The sequence below is a fragment of the Littorina saxatilis genome, linkage group LG2 (assembly GCF_037325665.1).
Source record: "Littorina saxatilis isolate snail1 linkage group LG2, US_GU_Lsax_2.0, whole genome shotgun sequence".
NCBI classification, from domain to species: domain Eukaryota; kingdom Metazoa; phylum Mollusca; class Gastropoda; order Littorinimorpha; family Littorinidae; genus Littorina; species Littorina saxatilis.
This window is the reverse complement of record NC_090246.1, coordinates 75,847,214-75,867,746: the sequence shown is the minus strand read 5'-3', so window position 1 is coordinate 75,867,746 and position 20,533 is coordinate 75,847,214. Positions and strand designations below refer to the sequence as shown.

The following is a 20,533-nucleotide window of genomic DNA, read 5'->3' as shown; positions in this document are numbered from 1 at the left end:
ATGCCACACGCAAACTGACCGGTGGTCACAAGCTGGCCCCCAAAGTCAACACGGCCTTCGATGAGGTAAAGGGCACAATTATGTTTGTACCTAAATAACAGGTGTATTGTATAGTGTTGTATTGTATTGTATTGTATCGTATTGTATTGTATTGTGTCGTGTCGTGTCGTGTCGTGTCGTGTCGTGTTGTGTCCCGATGCGTTGCGTTGTGTTGCATTGTATTGTGTTATTTTTTTTTTTACTTCATAGAATTTTATTATATTCTGTTATATTATAAGCCTGTTATATTGTATTGTATTGTATTGTATCGTATCGTATCGTATCGTATCGTATCGTATCGTATCGTATAGTATCGTATCGTATCGTATCGTATCGTATCGTATTGTATTGTATTGTTTTGTATTGCATAGTTTTTTTAAAGGCAGAATGGTCAGTCTCATCAAGAACCGTTCTGAGGTTATAATAAAGTTTGGATGATATTGCGTTGCATTGTGTTGTGCTTTATTGTATTGGTCAGAAGTCATATGATACAGATAGTCCATATATTTTAAAGCTATATACATTTTATCCAGCAGTACAGTATCACAGAGGGCACTTAAAATATCCTTTTCTTTTGCTTCGCTCAGGAGGCGCAATGAACAGCGTTATTATTGTTCAGTGCAGGGCCAGTAAAGTTAGTGTGAGTGGTTCGCTTATAGCCTTATAGTAGGTGGTGTAAATGAGGCACAGCAAACAGTGCAGTTTGCTCATGCAGACACTTCAGAAATGTGGGATTAATGTGGTTTGCCAAGACTGCCGAAGAAAAAAACAAACTCGCTGGTGATAGAGGCTGAGGTATTAGGCGCGATGGATAGGTTACATTTTAGCAGATGGCTCGTATGCATTTTATTCATGGCGAGGCTTTGCCGAGAGAAGTGTCATCCACATTGTTATTAGCACTGTTGAGACATGATTAATGCCCGAAGAGTCAACAGCGGGGATATAACCGTTATATCTCATGGGTGAAACTTGTTTTGCGTGAAGCATCAACAGCATGCAGAAGTCGAAAAAAAGTTAATCAAGTCGCGTAAGGCGAAAATACAATATTTAGTCAAGTAGCTGTCGAACTCACAGAATGAAACTGAACGCAACGCAACGCAGCAAGACCGTATACTCGTAGCATCGTCACTCCACCGCCCGTGGCAAAGGCAGTGCACGTGGAATTGACAAGAAGAGCGGGGTATTCGTTGCGCTGAGAAGGATAGCACGCTTTTCTGTACCTCTCTTCGTTTTAACTTTCTGAGCGTGTTTTTAATCCAAACATATCATATCTATATATTTTTGGAATCAGGAACCGACAAGGAATAAGATGAAAGTGTTTTTAAATTGATTTCGAAAAAAACAATTTGATAATAATTTTTATATATTTAATTTTCAGAGCTTGTTTTTAATCCGAATATAACATATTTATATGTTTTTGGAATCAGCAAATGATGGAGAATAAAATAAACGTAAATTTGGATCGTTTTATAAATTTTTATTTTTTTTTACAATTTTCAGATTTTTAATGACCAAAGTCATCAATTAATTTTTAAGCCACCAAGCTGAAATGCAATACCGAACCCCGGGCTTCGTCGAAGAGTACTTGACCAAAATTTCAACCAATTTGGTTGAAAAATGAGGGCGTGACAGTGCCGCCTCAACTTTCACGAAAAGCCGGATATGACGTCATCAAAGACATTTATCAAAAAAATGAAAAAAACGTTCGGGGATTTCATACCCAGGAACTCTCATGTCAAATTTCATAAAGATCGGTCCAGTAGTTTAGTCTGAATCGCTCTACACACACACACACACACACACACACACGCACACACGCCCGCACATACACCACGACCCTCGTTTCGATTCCCCCTCGATGTTAAAATATTTAGTCAAAACTTGACTAAATATAAAACAAGTCGCGTAAGGCGAAAATACAATATTTAGTCAAGTAGCTGTCGAACTCACAGAATGAAACTGAACGCAACGCAACGCAGCAAGACCGTATACTCGTAGCATCGTCACTCCACCGCCCGTGGCAAAGGCAGTGCACGTGGAATTGACAAGAAGAGCGGGGTATTCGTTGCGCTGAGAAGGATAGCACGCTTTTCTGTACCTCTCTTTGTTTTAACTTTCTGAGCGTGTTTTTAATCCAAACATATCATATCTATATATTTTTGGAATCAGGAACCGACAAGGAATAAGATGAAAGTGTTTTTAAATTGATTTCGAAATTTTTTTTTTGATAATAATGTTTATATATTTAATTTTCAGAGCTTGTTTTTAATCCGAATATAACATATTTATATGTTTTTTGAATCAGCAAATGATGGAGAATAAGATAAACGTAAATTTGGATCGTTTTATAAATTTTTTTTTTTTTTACAATTTTCAGATTTTTAATGACCAAAGTCATTAATTAATTTTTAAGCCACCAAGCTGAAATGCAATACCGAACCCCGGGCTTCGTCGAAGAGTACTTGACCAAAATTTCAACCAATTTGGTTGAAAAACGAGGGCGTGACAGTGCCGCCTCAACTTTCACGAAAAGCCGGATGTGACGTCATCAAAGACATTTATCAAACAAATGAAAAAAACGTTCGGGGATTTCATACCCAGGAACTCTCATGTCAAATTTCATAAAGATCGATCCAGTAGTTTAGTCTGAATCGCTCTACACACACACACACACACACACAGACACACACACGCACACACACACGCACATACACCACGACCCTCGTTTCGATTCCCCCTCGATGTTAAAATATTTAGTCAAAACTTGACTAAATATAAAAAGAAGAAACTCTTGGTTACAGAATTCCGTTTTCTCTAAAAGTATATATAAATATAATGGGCGAATTATTTTCATGAGAAAGCTTACACAAGTCTATACATATCAAAAGCCTGTCTCGAGTCTCGGCAAATATCTTTGTTTAGTCTGTAAATACAAGGAATATTTGCAATTACAGAGAAAAAGTAGCATGTCATGGGATATACATTTCTGTGTGGGTGTTAATCATTAATGCACCAGGCAATCACTTTCTTACGGGTTTCCATTTCTCGAAAGATACGACGAAGGAGGTCAAGATGACACAAGCACGTGAACACAGTTATACAAACACTTTCTGTTTGGGTGTTAATGCACGTGACAATCGATCAAAATAATATGACTAGACTGTGTTCTCAATTTTATTTAATTCCTTCTTCTTCTTCTGCGTTCGTGAACTGCAGCCAAAACACAGTTGACTGACTGACAATATGATATCGGGGAGTTAATGCACGCGACAGTCGTGAAAATATTTGTTCGTAGTTTATTTAATTCCTTCTTCTTCTAATCCTTTCTTGGGCTGCATCACCCACATGTACTCGGTTTTTACATTTAGTCCAGTTTTGACTAAATGTTTTAACATAGAGGGGGAATCGAGACGAGGGTCGTGGTGTATGTGTGTGTGTGTGTGTATGTGTGTGTGTGTGTGTGTGTGTGTAGAGCGATTCAGAGTAAACTACTGGACCGATCTTTATGAAATTTTACATGAGAGTTCCTGGGAATAATATCCCTAGAGTTTTTTTCTTCATTTTTTTGATAAATGTCTTACATGACGTCATATCCGGCTTTTTGTAGAAGTTGAGGCGGCACTGTCACACCCTCATTTTTCAATGAAATTGATTGAAATTTTGGCTAAGCAATCTTCGACGAAGGCCGGACTTTGGAATTGCATTTCAGCTTGGAGGCTTAGAAATTAATTAATGAATTTGGTCATTACAAATCTGAAAATTGTAATTAAAATTATTATTTTATAAAACGATCCAAAAACCATTTCATCTTATTTTTCATCATTTTCTGATTCCAAAAACATATAAATATGTTATATTCAAATTAAAAACAAGCTCTGAAAATTAAAAATATGAAAATTATGATTAAACTTAAATTTCCGAAATCGTTTTAAAAACAATTACATCTTACTCCTTGTCGGTTCCTGATTCAAAAAACATATAGATATGTTATGTTTGGATTAAAATCAAGCTCAGAAAGTTAAAAAGAGTAGAGATACAGAAAAGCGCTATACCGAATGGCTTGTCAATTTCACTGCGTTTTACACGTGCAGGGGATTGACGAAGCTGTATTGTCTTGATTAAAAAGTGCAGTGCGTTCAGTTTCATTCCGTGAGTTCGACAACTTGACTAAATGTAGTAATTTCGCATTACGCGACTTGTTTTAGTTTCTGTTTTGTTTTTGTACGATGGCTTTTACGCGAATGGCCATTTTTAAGCGCCTGGATCCAATTGATGGGACTCGCGCTATAGACACATTATTTATTATTATTATTGTTATTATTTTTAGGTTGTCGTACTCAGTGTTCGCGGGGAAAATTTTATTTCATCTTTAAATTACAAAAAAATCAAACCTTGATTACTGTCTTTAGTGCGATAAATCAACACGTCTATTTGCGACAGGCTAATTTCAACCAAATGCAGTAATGTACCATTTCGCACCATAGAATTACAATGCTTTATTGAATTTTCAATGTTTCAGATATTCGAGAAGATTCGTGCCCAGTCGAATGCAGACACTGTTCGCAAAATGTCGATGAATGCACCTGACCAGGCCCAGTTTCTGGACAAGGCCCTGGTGGAATTCACGTGCACCTCGTGCGCTGTCCTGGAGAACGAAGGTCACGTGAGACTAGGCATCCGTCGCTATGGCAACATGGACAAGGAAGTCAAAATCGGGTAAGAAGATTGCTCCTGATTCCTGATAAAACTTGATGATGTTTTTCTTATTACTTTCTTTGTGTCTATTAATCTTGTGCTATTGTTGAAAGACTGATGTGTATAACGTGGTTACATTTAGTCAAGTTTTGACTAAATGTTTTGACGTAAAGGGGGAAATCGAGACGAGGGTGTGGTGTATGTGTGTGTGTGTGTGTAGAGCGATTCAGAGAAAACTACTGTCCAGACCGATCTTCATGAAACTTGACATGAGAGATCCTGAGTATGGTATCTCCAGAAGTTTTTTTTCATTTTTTTGATAAATGTCTTTGATGACGTCATATCCGGCTTTTCGTGAAAGTTGAGGCGGCACTGTCACGCTCTCATTTTTCAACCAAATTGGTTGAAATATTGGTTAAGTAATATTCGACGAAGCCCAGACTTTGGTATTGCATTTCAGCTTGAAGGCTTAAAAATTAATCAATGAGTTTGCTCATTAAAGTTGTCATTAAAATCGATTTTTCGCAGATTTAAAATTGATTGCATCGTATTCTTTATCACATTCTGAATCTAAAAATATATACAATGTCATGTTACTCTTAAAATGTGATCACAATTAACGAAAATAGATTAATTAATCATTTCCTGATTCCAAAAACATATAGATATGATAGGTTGTACTCAAAACAAGCTCAGAAAGTTAACAAGAATACAGAAAAGCGCGCTTTCCTGCTTAGCACAATACACTACTGCGCTAATCTGGCGTGTCAATATCACTACGTTTACCACGTGGGAGGTGAGCGATTTCCTTCACGCGGGGATTGACAAAGCTGTATTGTCTTGGTGAAAAAATACAGTGCGTTCAGTTTCATCCCGTGAGTTCGACAGCTTGACTAAATGTAGTAATTTCGCCTTACGCGACTTGTTTTACTTTCATGTCGAAAAGTCCAATTGGTGCATGGAGAGTAATATTGCCTAGTTTCTTCCTTTCCTCTTTTTTAGCCAAGGCGTTGTTAGCCTCTTCCGTATGCTTGTTATAAAAGGAAAAGAGTAATATAACGTACTGCACAACCTCAGACAACCTTTAATTTTGTTTTTATATATATAACAAATCCGTGTATTTTGTCCACATGCCAGTTTTGTTTGACTATCACAAAAACATCGACCAGACAGAAAGTACCTCAAGGCTTTTAGTCGCGATGTGAACTGTCTAGTCATTGTTTTCACAAAGCGCTCCCCTATTGTCCTTCAGTAACTTCCAGTTCCAGCATGGAATAATCATTCCTTGTATGATCAGCGTGAATCTCGCCATCCTGATATTAAGAAGTCGCCTTACTGAGTTCGAATCTTGTTCCTTTGATTGCCTCATTACTATTTGTAAGCCTATGTTCATCCAGAACATCAGGCAATATTAGTTCAACGTTCTTCCGAATAATGTTCAACGTTCTTCACTGAACGTTCCAAAAACGAACTGTTTTTAAAATTTTGTTTTAGCTCTATTAATCGTGTTTTTCTTCGTCATTGTATCAGCGTGGAGACGATAGACGGTACAGCGGTGGAAGGAGAAGATTACAAGCCCTTCAAGCAGCTGGTGACCTTCAAGCCCAACGAGAGCCTCAGGGACATCTTCATCGAGATCGTGGACGACGACGTCTGGGAACCTGACGAGTTCTTTTACGTCAAGCTGTACCACCATCCTGAAGGCAGCTCGGAGAACGAGGTCGTGGTCGGCAAGGTCGCCATCAACCAGGTCACCATTGTCAATGATGATGGTGGGTTGATTGGAGTACGGAATGTGGGGTTAGGGGATGGAGGTGTTGGATGAGGTGGTAGAGCGGAGGGGGAGGGGCGTTGAGGCGGGCTCAGTGATTATTAAAGATAATGGTCTCAGTTCGCGGATCATGAAAAATGCGAGCTTCAGACGCTGATAAATTACATTTCAATCATATATTAAAAGGGATGAAAGAAAGCTCCTTCTGATAAGGAAAACAAAAACACAACCCTAACATTACCCACAAGGGTGACAAGAATAAAACGAACATCACACACAAATACAAACCGTAGTAACATTACAAATTCATCTCCAACAACGTGTAACCTCAACAAAACAACTAACAACTGCACAATTACCACCCCATTCAAACAAAACAACTAACAACTGCACAATTACCACCCCATTCAAACAAAACCTCCCCAACGATCACATCCTCTTCTCTCCAACCCCCACACAGAACCAGGCAAAGTGGAGTTCTCCAAGCCATCCTACATCGTGAAGGAGAGCGCCGAGCGAGTGCAACTGACGGTCAACCGGGTGAACGGGGCGGATGGAGAGGTGATGGTGTCGTGGAAAACCAAGGACATGAGCGCCAAGGCCGGCCAGGAGTACATTGGGGACGCGGGCAAGGTCATCTTCAAGCACGGCGAGACTGCCAAGACCATCGCCATCGGCATTATCGGCATTTCTGTGAGCTAAAAAAAAATGTTTTATTTATTAATTTATTTGTTTTGGGGGATTTTGTTTGTGCGGTTGTTTCTCTGATTGTTTAAGCTTGATTGTTTTTGTCTGTAATTTGTTGTTCACGTTTATGCTGTTTGTGTAATGTTGTTTTGTTTTGTGATTTTTGTGATATGTGTATTGATTTAGTCTGTTGTTATTTTTTTGGGCCATTAATGTATTTCCTACACTTGCATTTCCATTTGTAGAGAAAATCTGGGTTAGAATACAGGATCCATTTCCGGTGAAAAATACACACACACACACACACGCGCGCGCGCGCGCACGCGTTGGGGGATGGACAGAGTAGAAAACAAATAATTATTCACGTTCACATTCACTCGCACAAATTGCTGCTCCCGACTTGCAGTATATGTCACTCGATGGGAATGTTAAAGATTTTTTAACACGATTTATGTTCTCGACCTCTGATTTGAAAGGTAACTGCAGTAAATGAACACTGGATTATGTTACTTTTTTTGCACTCATATTCCTCCAAGTGCACTTGCTCTTTTCATCCGAGGTTTGTCAGAGAAAAATCTAATTAATCTACGAAGACTGTTCGTCGTACATTATTTAGAAAGTCGCACACAATGTCCAATAAAGAAGGCTTACCCTAACAACAGCGGTTTCTGTTTACCTTTTTTGGGGGGAGTGAAAACAGAAATAAAGCTGCTTGAATAGGGTTAATAATTGAAATAGCAATTTGCATTATATTTGTCATCTGCATGTCGTGTGTACTTAAAATGCCTTGGACATGAATTGGTAAACGAAGGAACGTCGAAATCTCACATATGCCCTCGCTTCTTTGCTGTTCATATCTGCTTAAGAAAGTTGTTCTATTGCAGGGGGATTATTTCTTCAAGATTTTGTTGTAAAGGTTTAGGATATGATTTTCTTATTCTGATACCCGGATATTTCGGAGATTATTGGAAGAAGATAATACTGGTATTTCCGCGTAGACCAGTGTTAAGCGCATTGCTCCCTTCTGGAAATCCTGTTCCATTTGTTGACAAAGAAGACAAACCAGAGGGAAGAATGATGAAGCTAGGATGAGAACAGGAAGGTGCGTTAAGGATTGGTCGGAGAGAGAGAGAGAGAGAGAGAGAGAGAGAGAGAGAGAGAGAGAGAGAGAGAGAGAGAGAGAGAGAGAGAGAGAGAGAGAGAGAGAGACAGACAGACAGACAGACAGACATTTGTTGACAAAGAAGACAAACCAGAGGGAAGAATGATGAAGCTAGGATGAGAACAGGAAGGTGCGTTAAGGATGGGTCGGAGAGAGAGAGAGAGAGAGAGAGAGAGAGAGAGAGAGAGAGAGAGAGAGAGAAAAAGAGAGAGAGAGAGACAGAGAGAGAGACAGACAGACAGACAGACAGACAGACAGACAGACAGACAGACACATAGACATGTCACAGACTGACGGAAAGATAGACTGACGGAGAGATAACGAGGCTGGTTTCATATACATTCTTATTACAATACTCACACAATGATTTGTAGGAATAGGTCTGCCTGTCTGTAGGGCCTACGTCTGCCTGCAAACTGTACATTTTTCTTTAACCAGAATGCGGGTTTCTAAGTATGGCTTAATGCAGAACTGTTGGTAATAGTATTTTCTTTCTGACCTGTTCGTGCCGACTAATCCATAGAAACGCATGATGAGACATTTTTTGGGTGTCAAACAGCAGTAAAGGCTAGCTATTCTAACATTTCAGACGCAAACCGACAATCGATCAGAATCAGAAAGCTCCTACAGTATGATTAACTCTGACGCAATTATTGGATCGATGCCTTGAAGTGATCATGCTAATGAAGCGAGGGAAAAACTGCCCGCATCATGTTCTTTACACCCCCCCCTACCACCACCACCCCCCCTCTCAATCACGTCATCTCTCACCACTAACTTGCTTTGGTGACCGAGACTTTTTCTCCAGGGCCACTGCTTGATGCTGTGTTTGCCCGCAATAGATTTACCCCTCCGTTGTGACGAAACCATAAGTTACGTCAAATATTTGTTTTTGTCATTGTGGAGGGTCGGTGTTTGAATGGGTGATGTTGGATTAATGGGTTTCACGTGTTGAAGAACACGTACTGGCAGTTACACGTTTGAAGTTCTGTTACGCATTCACTAGGCAACCAACATTGATTGTTTCAAACGGCACCATATTGCATATTGTCGGTTCCAGAAAAGCAACCAGAAGTCTGCAAACTTGTCTCTCTGTGGTCCGAACTACGTTAATAACTGTAAACATAGGGTGTGACACCGAGGTCTTGAATGTAGCTGACCCAGCAGAAAGCATTCGGGTGGTGGGGGTGGGAGGGGAGAAGGAGAAAATTGGGGGATAGAGAGAGAGAGTGTGTGTGAGAGAGAGAGAGAGAGAGAGAGAGAGAGAGAGAGAGAGAGAGAGAGAGAGAGAGACACACACACACACACACACACACACACACACACACACACACACACACACAAACACACACACACACACACACACACATCGTTTCATCGTCGTACCACTTCTTTGAGTTACCATGGTACTAACAACCAGTCGTGAAAACGAGCATTGTTCGTCTGGTCTTTTACCACCCGGGACTTTTGTTAGCATGTTCCGTAGAGAAAAGATGGAATCACCGGACGCACTGCACTAATAGGGTCTGCATCGATGTAAAACTGCCATCGTTTTTGCAACTTCTTTGAATTCGCACACGCGTCACGCTAAGTGATTGATCGAGCTCATTATGAGCGTCGCTAGTCAGTCACCTTCCCATGGTGTTGGTTATTGTAACTCGCTGTTGCCCATTGCCATGTCTGCCGTGCTGACTATAGAGTGATGCATTTGTAGTCGTCTTGCTTGCAATTAGTTTATATTTCCCGTATTTTGATTTGCGTTGTTTTGACTGTTCTGCTTGCCGATTCTTTTCTCTCACACCACACACACACGCCCCTTCAGCCCACACGAACAAAAATTTTAAAAGCAGCACATTTTGCAATGAACTTTTAAGGAAAAGAAAGTCTAAACCATGCAGACTGATTTGAAAGAAAGTCTAAACCATGAAGACTTGATAGAGAAAGAGAGAGAGAGAGAGAGGGAGAGAGAGAGAGAGAGAGAGAGAGAGAGAGAGAGAGAGAGAGACAGACAGACAGACAGACAGACAGACAGACAGACATAGACAGACAGACAGAGAGATACAGACATTTAGACAGACAGACATTTAGACAGACAGACAAACAGAAACAGAGAGAAAGAGATTGTGTCAAGCTGATTGGTTATTCCTTTTAAACAACAATAACAGAATGTAAAACAGGTGGGACCACACACAATAACAATTAGTTAGTCACAAGGGAGGGAACATTACTGTATCTTAAATTACGTTATCTTAATGGAGTGCATACCCATAACATTTCCATTATTCTTATTATTTTCAATGTAATTTATACCCACATTTTTGGGATCCCCTAACGTTTGAAGAGGGTGTAAAAGCCCACTTCAATTCCACCTCATGCTATGAATCAGTGTGCAATGACATCCGCTCACTTCATCTTGCATGCATTTCATCTGGTGTTAATTCGATAGCGATGTATCCTATTGCAGCAACGGTGCAAGATGAGATGGGTATATTCAGTTGTTTGTTTTTGTCTTACTTTCTACGTAGTTTGATACACATTTTACTTGTTAACATAAATGTGTCGACATGGTTTGCATTTTGGCCTCAGTATGAATTTGTGTTGTGTGGGTATAAGTTCGGTTGTATGTGTAATCCTTTTCGTGCATTAGTATTGTTTGCACTCTGTTTTTTACATTTAGTCAAGTTTTGACTAAATGTTTTAACATGGGGGGGGGGGGGGGGGGGGGAATCGAGACGAGGGTCGTGTGTGTGTGTGTGTGTGTGTGTGTGTGTGTGTGTGTGTGTGTGTGTGTGTGTGTGTGTGTGTGTGTGTGTGTGTGTAGAGCGATTCAGAGTAAACTACTGGACCGATCTTTATGACATTTTTCATGAGAGTTTCTGGGTATGATATCCACAGACATGTTTTTCATTTTTTTGATAAATGTCTTTGATGACGTCATATCCGGCATTTTGTAAAAGTTGAGGCGGCACTGTCACACCCTCATTTTTCAATCAAATTGATTGAAATTTTGGCCAAGCAATCTTCGACAAAGGCCGGACTTTGGTATTGCATTTCAGCCAGGAGGCTTAAACATTAATTAATGACTTTAGTCATTAAAAATCTGAAAATTGTAATTAAAATTATTTTTTATAAAACGATCCAAAATTACGTTTATCGTATTCTTCATCATGTTCTGATTCCAAAAACATAAATATGTTATATTCGGATAAAAAAACAAGCCTTGAAAATTAAAAATATAAACATTATGATTAAAATAAATTTTCCGAAATTGATTTAAAAACAATTTCATCTTATTCCTTGTCCGTTCCTGATTCCAAAAACATATAGATATGATATGTTTGGACTAAAAACACGTTCAGAGAGTTAAAAAGAATAGATATATAGAAAAGCGTGCTATCCTCCTCAGCGCAACCGCTACCTCGCTTTTCTGAATTGTTAATTTCACCGCCTTTGCCACGAGCGGTGGACAGACGATGCTACTAGTGTACGGTCTTGCGGAAAAAATGTAATGCCTTCACTGGCTTCAGTTTCATTCTGTGAGTTCGACTGAGCTTGACTAAATGTTGTATTTTCGCCTTACGCGACTTGTTATGGTTGTTATTGTCTCTTCATTTATTTATTGACTGGCCGATAAGTTGTTTGATTGATTATTTGATTGATACACTTATTCATTTATCTAGTCGTTGAAGTGTGGCTCCTTGTGTTCTTGTATTTGTTCTTCTTTTTGTTCTTCTTTGTCTTCTTCTTGTCTCTTTACTTCACTTCCTCTACTTTTTCTGTTCTCCAACCTCTCCACCTGCGTGGGTTTCTTGCCCCTCGTCCTTTACAGCTAAAAGCAGCAGGCACTTGGGGTTCACAAACGGCAGTCAAGCCTTGTCAAGACGGCTAGCTAAACAATGTAATCGTTGCTAAGCGCTGAGACAAACCTGCACTCTTTTTTCCCCCCTCGAAGGGCAATACAAAGTGCGGAAAAAAATCTAACTTTTCATCAGACCACACACTGCGTGAATAGCTGTTTGTGTGCAGCAATATTGGCTCTCGGCAGGGTTACAAAAATCCATCACCAGATGGAGTGAAAGCCTTTGATCCGATTTTAGGGGACGTTTTGGCCGCATACACAGTTTGTGTGCGCTGAACTTGCCACTTGAGCTGATGAGGTGGCTCCAGTCCAAACCCGTCAATATGCAATTTTAAGAAGGTTGCTGTTAATTTTCTTTCCGACGTTAATCCCACTGCAGGATATGAGAGATAAAAAAAACAAACAATTGCGAAGCGTTTTTCTTTCTTTCATTTTTGAAGCGATTTTCCGCGTATTATGAAAGAATGCAACGTGATGTTACTAAAGACTAAAATAAGTTTTAGACTTTCATTCTTACACTTTGTTCGTCAAGTTACGGTTTGGCTGTTTGTTGAAAACGAGGAACAAGAAAATATAACAACCTCGAGCTCAATGAAACATCATTTAAAGAACTAATACACTGATTGTTTTATTTTCAATCTATTTTTCTTTCAATTTTGTTCTTGTGGTTTTTAGGCCTCGGAGCACGAGCCCAATTTCCAGGTGGAGTTGTCGGGGCCAACAGGGGGCGCCGAGATCGGTAAAATTCCCAAAGCCATCATCACCATGATCAACGACGAAGGTAATGTTCGATGACAGATTTCACTGCACACGTTTGTATTGTTCCTTCATGCACCACAAGACTCAAGGTTAAAAATTGTTATTGTCCTCATCTTAGTTACACAGAACCATATTCTTTTGAGAGAAAAAAATGCGGCACTGTAGATAGTTTCATGTGGCTATGACAGTGCACTGTTCTTAGCAGGTCAGGTAAGGAAAGAGACACCTTTCCATTGTTGTAAAACAGACACACTTGTGATGAAAGTCTTTGGGGAAGGCAGGAGTGATGTCGCATTCTGTTGCAAAATACTACAGCAAGCGCGACAAATGCGACAAGTAATTTGCCCTGCAGTTCAATGCGTCCAATTTTGCTAAAGGAGCTTTGACTTTTACTCGACCATCACCTTGTTTCTACTCTTGTGTCCTATCGTGTTTCAGAGTTCAGCAGCATGGTGTCTCGTAACGCCATGCAGACCCTACTCTGTAGGGTGAAAGACCTATTCTTTAGTCCATAGTGTCACTTTTGCCGGAGAAATTATGGATTTGTTTTTACACGGCTCCATATACACTTTCAAGACACTTACTTCTGTTGCTTACCGTATTTCGGGTTCCTACTCCTCAAATAACAAGTAGCTCTTGTTGATTGTCATATTTCAGAGCTCTTGTAGATTGTCATATTTCATTTTATTCAACAAGGCGTCTCGTATCTTAGAGATGACCTCGGCCGGTATGCAGGAGTCGAGTTTGGGGAATTCCGGGATAAACTGACTTCGACTCTTGCATTCCGGCCCAGATCTTCAGCTTAGAGTTTCGCGTTGGCAAAAGAAGTCCTAACTTGTATTCTACCACCACCTAGCTTCAACTCTTGTGTCTTGTCGTGTTCCAGAGTTCAGCAGCATGGTGACCCGTATTGCGGAGAAGACCCAGAAGAACCTGGACGGTCTGCAGCTGGAGACGTCGTCGTGGGGCGAGCAGTTCTACTGTGCCATGAACGTCAACGGTGGCGATGTGGACTCTGCCACGAGAGTGGACTACGTCATGCACTTCATCACTTTCTTCTGGAAGGTCAGTTAATTGTGTTTGTCAGGTAACGTGTGGTTTGTCAAGCTGTGGAATGGTGTTGGTATCTTCTTCTTCTTCTTCGTTCGTGGGCTGAAACTCCCACGTACACTCGTGTTTTTTGCACGAGTGGAATTTTACGTGTATGACCGTTTTGGTGTTGGTATGATTAGCGTGTGTACGTTTTGGATCTGCTGGTCAGTGGTGTTGATACCATGACAGAGGAGTGTGTGTGTGTGAGTGTGTGTGTGTGTGTGTGTGTGTGTGTGTGTGTGTGTGTGTGTGTTTCAGTTTGACATACTTTTTGCAAGGAAGTTGCGAGGGAGACTTCTGTCTTCTGCCTTCATCCAACCCACCTCTGTAGGGCGGAAATAACTGTGCTTCTTTCCTAAATGTCGACATTTAATCCAACATATGTCAATCTCCATGGGAAAATAACTATGCTTCTGACCAAAACTTAAAAAGCTAATACAACACCTGTTATGTTTGCCTTCATCCCACCAGCCTCTGTAGGGGGGGGGGGGGAACTGTGTTTCTTCTTACCTTTATTTTAGCATCTTACTTCACTGCATTTTGGTCATGATCCCTCCAACCTCTGTGGGTTAAAAAAAAGCATTTCTTATCTTCACTCCAACAGTGAATGCAATACCTGTGTGTCTTCAGGTTCTGTTTGCCTTCATCCCTCCCACCTCCGTGAATTACAAATCCTTGTGTTTCTTACCTTTACTCCAACAACGAATGTAATATATGTGTGTCTTCAGGTTCTGTTTGCCTTCATCCCTCCCACCTCCGTGGGAGGAGGCTGGCTGACCTTTGGGGTGGCGTTGGCCTGGGTCGGTGTTCTGACCGCCGTTATTGCTGACCTTGCCTCCATCTTCGGCTGCGTTGTGGGCCTGAATGACACCATCACTGGTAGGTCTCACATTAGTTAGCCTTGGCTGTACAAAGGTATCGTTGGGTAAATAAGGTGTTTAGGCTCTGTCGTGTGCATGAATGACAAAATCACAGGTAGGCCTCCCATTACCCGTGGATGTAGAGGGTAAATAAAGGTGTTTTGGGCTATGTCGTGGGCCTGAATGACACCATCACTGGTAGGTCTCTCATTAACCTTTCCTCGGGCCGGGCTGGGTAAAATAAAGGTGTTTTGGGACTTTGTCTTTGTGCGGGAATAACACCATAAATGGTAGCTTAGGCGTCACATTACCTTTGGCTGAAAAAAGGTCGGGTTGGGTAAGTAAAGATATTTGGGCCTGAATGACGGTTTCATATTACCATTGGCTGTACATGGGCCGGGCTGGCTAAATATTGTTGACTAAAAGAAAAGGGGCATTTGGGTCATTCAGATTTGACTACTTTGTGTTCTCTGGGAAAGCGTAGTTGCTGAAGCTGTTGTGCACTTTTGCTCGGATTGTCTTTGGTGGTAACATTTTTTTCTAGTTTGACGAGATGTTTAAAAAATGTGTTTATCTTTCGCCAAATTACAAGAATGTTTCCGTTGTCATGCGAAAGAGCTATACCTCACTGGAAAATATTTTGACATATTAAATGTTGGCTTCACCAATGTGCTATATTCTGTCTTTGTTTGTCACAGCGATCACCTTTGTGGCTCTGGGAACGTCCATGCCCGATACCTTTGCATCCCGCGCGGCCGCTCTGAACGAGAAGTATGCAGACAGTTCCATCGGCAATATCAACGGTTCGAACGCTGTCAACGTCTTTTTAGGACTGGGGTTGCCATGGTTAATTTCCACCATTTACTGGAAAGTCAAGGTCAGGAAAGTCGTCGATTCTGTGAAATTAGTTATGTGCAAGTTTTTGTTTGCAAAGGCGTTTCTGTATTTTTTCTGTTCAGATTTGGAGTGAAGTTGATTTGATTCTGAATCATCAAGTTTTTTTTTGTTTTTTTTATCAAGAAGTATTGCTATTTGAACTTTTGAGTGGACGCGAGACCTTTTCCAAGAATCACTTAGTTTGTTATGGCTACTTCCGGCCTATCTATAAATCATGCACAAACCGTGGTAAAAATAAGAAAAATCCATAGTGTTTCGCTTGTGGATAGACTGCAATAAACTTAATAACAAAGGGAAGTCAGCGCTGGAAAATTCGGCAACAATAAAATGAGAGCTAAACAATGAATGTAGCTTCCCCATTTCTAGAAATACTTTGTCAGGTTCATTCGCATCAACTGATCTCACAACCTTGTGCTTTTGTCTTTTCAGGGCGGCAAGCTGACAGTGAACACGGGTTCGCTAGGCTTCAGTGTAACTCTGTTCGCAGTGTTCGCCCTTCTCACCATGACAATGCTGATGTTGCGGCGATCCTTGAGCGTGTTCGGTAAGGCGGAGTTGGGGGGCAAGAAGATACCCAAGATCGTGTCGGCCATCATCATCGGCTTCTTCTGGGTCATCTACATCATCATGTCTTCGTTACAAGCCCAGGGAGTGATCAACGTCGGCTTCTAAGTCGTCCACGGTCTACGTTTTGAAGAGTGCAACTGGTCTGTTACGGTGTAGTGCATTCCTATCTTATCGGAGCCAGGCTATACAGTTCTCTGTGTACCTCGATACGGAGACGGACTAAAGTGCTTGTATCCCTGGATACAAACGTTCTCTGTGTACCTGGACACAGAGATGGACCAAAGTTCTTGTATCATATCCATGGATACAAGAGTTCTTCTTATAGAACGTACCATATCCATGGATACAAGAGTTCTTCTTATGGAACGTACAGATAAGGAAGAAAGTTCTTGTATTACTGGATGCAAAGCTTGGACTGGTGTGTTTGTATTAATGACTAAAGAGCTTGACTGAATGACCTTTTACAACTGGATACGAAGCTGAGCTGAAGTTATCTTTATATCTGGAAACGGAGCTGGACTGAAATTCTCAAAATTCCTAGACACAGAGATGGGCTGAAATGCTCTCTCCAGATATAGATACATGCACACGCAGCTGGAATGAATTTACCTACATACCTGGACACGGAACTGGACTGATATTTTCGATATATTTGTTCAAAGGGCTGGACTGAATTGCTCTGTATACCTAAAACGAAGCTGGAATGACATTCTTTATCTTCCTGAACACGCGGCTGAACTGAAAGGTCTTTTGTATAACTTGACACAAAGCTAGACTGACGTTCTCTATATTCCTGCACACGCAGCAGGACTGAAAGGTCTCTTTATAACTTGACACAATACTAGACCGACGTTCTCTATATATCTGGACACCAAGCTAGACTGAATTAAGTCTCTGCATGATTCGACACGGACATGGACCAAAGTGTCCGTATTCGATGGGATTATCCATGATTTTTGTGCTTTGTGTCGCTGGACATGGACACTGACACCGAACTTCCTTTAATATTGGACATCGTTTGGATCGATTAGCCAGTTTTTTGTGTGGGATGTCGTGCTCCGAATAAACTTTGAAATTTGTGCATTTCAATTCAGTTATGGGAATGGATTGCACTTTTCTTCTAAAGACGTCAGGTTTGGAGTTGTTGTCATGGCAAAGTCTCATCAAGCGTCTTCATCCAACGAACTTGCTTGCCAGCAGCTGACGTGTGCATCCTTTTAAACGCTTTAGATCGGCTCGAAAGACCAAAGATGAAACTTCGAATGACATCTGTGTCATCCATCTTTTAAACGAACATAACAAAGAAAAATGTTAATAAATATATCCATTCTTTTGAATAAAAAAACCCCCATCTCTTCTTTTTCGAAGCTGTGAACGCGCACAGTTTAAATGTTTAAGTCATTGATAGCGCTTTTGTGTTTTGATTCCTCTAGTGTGTCAGTTTTATATTGATAAAAATAGTGTGTGTCACCTGTTGCTAGATACATCACTTGAATTCATTCAACGACCGAAGAAAGCTGATCATCCGAAGTGTGTACACTAGTGTATTGTACTTCAAAATTAAAAGAAGAAGAAATTAAACTGCTACTTACTGCAAGAGAACGTTTCCGGGTAAGTCTCTGCAGACCCTGCGTGGTTTTCTCTTGCGGCGCTACCCACTGTCTTCAATCAAACTAGCATGAAGGGGTCTCTCATAAATCGCTAATTTACCTGCTAGTGTTACAAACTTCTGCAACGGGTAGTCACTGTGACCCTGACACTTTGCTAATTCCTCGCTGTCATGAAACAAAAACATGTCTAATTATGACCCGTTTGATGCAGTATCCGAAGGAATCATTGTCTCGTCTGGCAGGGAAAATTTGGCAAAACAGGAAATGTTAATGGATAAGTTATGTTTTACAATTTTCTTTTTTATCGTGAATTTGAAGCTGGACGATGCATTAAGAGTTGCATTTTTTCAATGTAATGTGCAGTCATGAAATCCCATCTATGAAGAAGCATATAGGGCAGTCATTGCAATGGGGTTTTTTCTCCTAAGGTTGTGCTTGGTAGAACTTTCCAGCAATTCAGTTTTTCTCTTATCTTGTTCTTCTTCTTGTTGCTTGTTTATATAGCTGTTTTGGTTCTTGTTTGTTGTTTGTTCTTTATTTTATTTTATTCTTGTTGTTCTTGTTATTTTTTTCCACACCTGACAGAGTGCAAATGTTATACACTCCAATTTTACTTGCAATAATATTTTGACTGCAAGACTCCAACGTCAAGTGACAACATCGAACTGTTTGGAAAACTTTGCCTGAAATTCAGCTGTAGAAAGAAAATGGTCATTTACTTGTGTTATCGTTTTGAAGTAGGCATATACCTGCATGTACTTGATTCAGAAATATTGCTGTTGCCAATTTACATTTATCGAGGTATTGTTTTTTTTTTCTATTTCCATTTTTTCTTCAGTGATAAGAAGACAAATGTGAAAAGCTAATATGTGTTTGGTGTTGCCTAGAATATCACCACATAGTTCATTTTTTATTTGACTTGAATGAATTGAGAATGCAATAGAAATGTTTCACCTTTTTTCAGGTATACACATTTTCTTTTATTTATTCATCAATATTCAAAAAACTGAACACAACAATGTTTTAGTGTTTAGAATATACAAATATTCTAAATTAACAACAATCTATAAATGTTTTATCTGATACTTGAAACAAATTTAAAGCAGGTTGCTTTAACTTTTTTTTCTTTTTTGATAAAAATAAATACATTTTGTGTGTGTATTTTTGCATCCTCCTTTGTGAACCCCCCCCCCCCCCCCCCCCATTTTGTTCTCTCTCTTTTTCTTTCTTAGTCAAATGCATAAATCTTCTATGATAGAGAAGGGCACCATTCTTGCTTAATTATTTTGTTTACTCATGTGCACATGAGAAATGGAGGTTTCACTTCATGATGATCATAGTTTTGACGCTAATAACGATGGAAAATCGTGAACATGATAGCGAAAATCATTGTCATTCTACCACCGAAGCAAATCGTTGTTATTCAAATTATGTTTCTTTGGGGAAAATAGTTTTGTTTCGTCTCCTGATTGTGTAACTAATATATCTTGATCTCAGCAAAAATCAGATCTCAGCAAATTGACAATGGGTCATCATATCATGTGTGTGTGTGTGTGTGTGTGTGTGTGTGTGTGTGTGTGTGTGTGTGTGTGTGTGTGTGTGTGTGTGTGTGTGCGTGTGCACGTATGTGCATGCATGCGTGCGTTCGTGCGTGCGCGCGCGCAGCGTGCGTGCGTTTGTGTGTGTGCGTGTGTGTGTGTGTGTGTGTGTATGTGTATGTGTGTGTGTGTGTGTGTGTGTGTGTGTGTGTGTGTGTGTGTGTGTGTGTGTGTGTGTGTGTATGTGTGTGTGTGTGTGTGATGTTTTCTGTATACGAACGTCATTCTTCTGCAGAGCTACATTAATAATTTTTGTGTTTAAATGTATCTCATGTATTGCTTGTATCACGAGGAACATTCTGAATTCCCAACATTTGTTGTAGCACATATTTTTCCTAGCTAAAGACCAAAGTTCCTTCCTTGTTACAAATACAGATGCTTGTATATTGACAGATTTTTACTGAACTTTCAATCTTCTTTTTGTAGCCATTTCCCCCTTTGCATCTTTCAATATTTTATTGAGATCTTTCACGTTTGATACGTTTCCTGAAGTTGTTAAGTATGTACATCTCAGATTTTTTATTATACGGTTGCTTGCTACTTCTTACTTCGTGCTTTATATTCAGTAACGGTAGCACTTGGCAGTAAATGTTATCATTATGACATTTTGTTGATGAGTAGTTGTAGAGTAGCCAAATGTTAAAAGGGATTCCTGTGATACTGCAATTTTTCCTGTTACTTGGATAATTACATTTGAATAATTTGCACTTATGTGTTCTATTTGATTTTGATGGAGAGAGAGAGAGAGAGAGAGAGAGAGAGAGAGAGAGAGAGAGAGAGAGAGAGAGAGAGAGAGAGAGAGAGACAGACAGACAGACAGACAGACAGACAGAGACAGACACAGAGAGAGAGCAAGACCAGGCACAGAGACAGACAGACAGTCAGACAGACACAGAAACAGACCGTCAGACAGTCATAGAGACAGAGAGAGAGAGAG

The 20,533-nt window shown here is 40.2% G+C and overlaps 1 protein-coding gene across 1 annotated transcript in view; it reads left to right on the top strand.

The window, feature by feature from the left end:
• Nucleotides 1-20,303, top strand: part of LOC138959736 (sodium/calcium exchanger 3-like) — a 28,205-nt gene extending 7,902 nt beyond the window's left edge. Inside the window, exons 4-12 of the mRNA XM_070331340.1 lie at nt 1-65; nt 4,559-4,755; nt 6,265-6,506; nt 6,966-7,198; nt 12,889-12,994; nt 13,859-14,037; nt 14,793-14,943; nt 15,623-15,801; nt 16,251-20,303. The exon at nt 1-65 is cut by the window's left edge and continues 103 nt beyond it. Of these exons, the coding sequence (XP_070187441.1) occupies nt 1-65; nt 4,559-4,755; nt 6,265-6,506; nt 6,966-7,198; nt 12,889-12,994; nt 13,859-14,037; nt 14,793-14,943; nt 15,623-15,801; nt 16,251-16,493 (1,595 nt within the window). The 3' untranslated portion in view covers nt 16,494-20,303. The remainder of the gene's footprint in view (nt 66-4,558; nt 4,756-6,264; nt 6,507-6,965; nt 7,199-12,888; nt 12,995-13,858; nt 14,038-14,792; nt 14,944-15,622; nt 15,802-16,250) is intronic.
• Nucleotides 20,304-20,533: the final 230 nt, after the last annotated feature.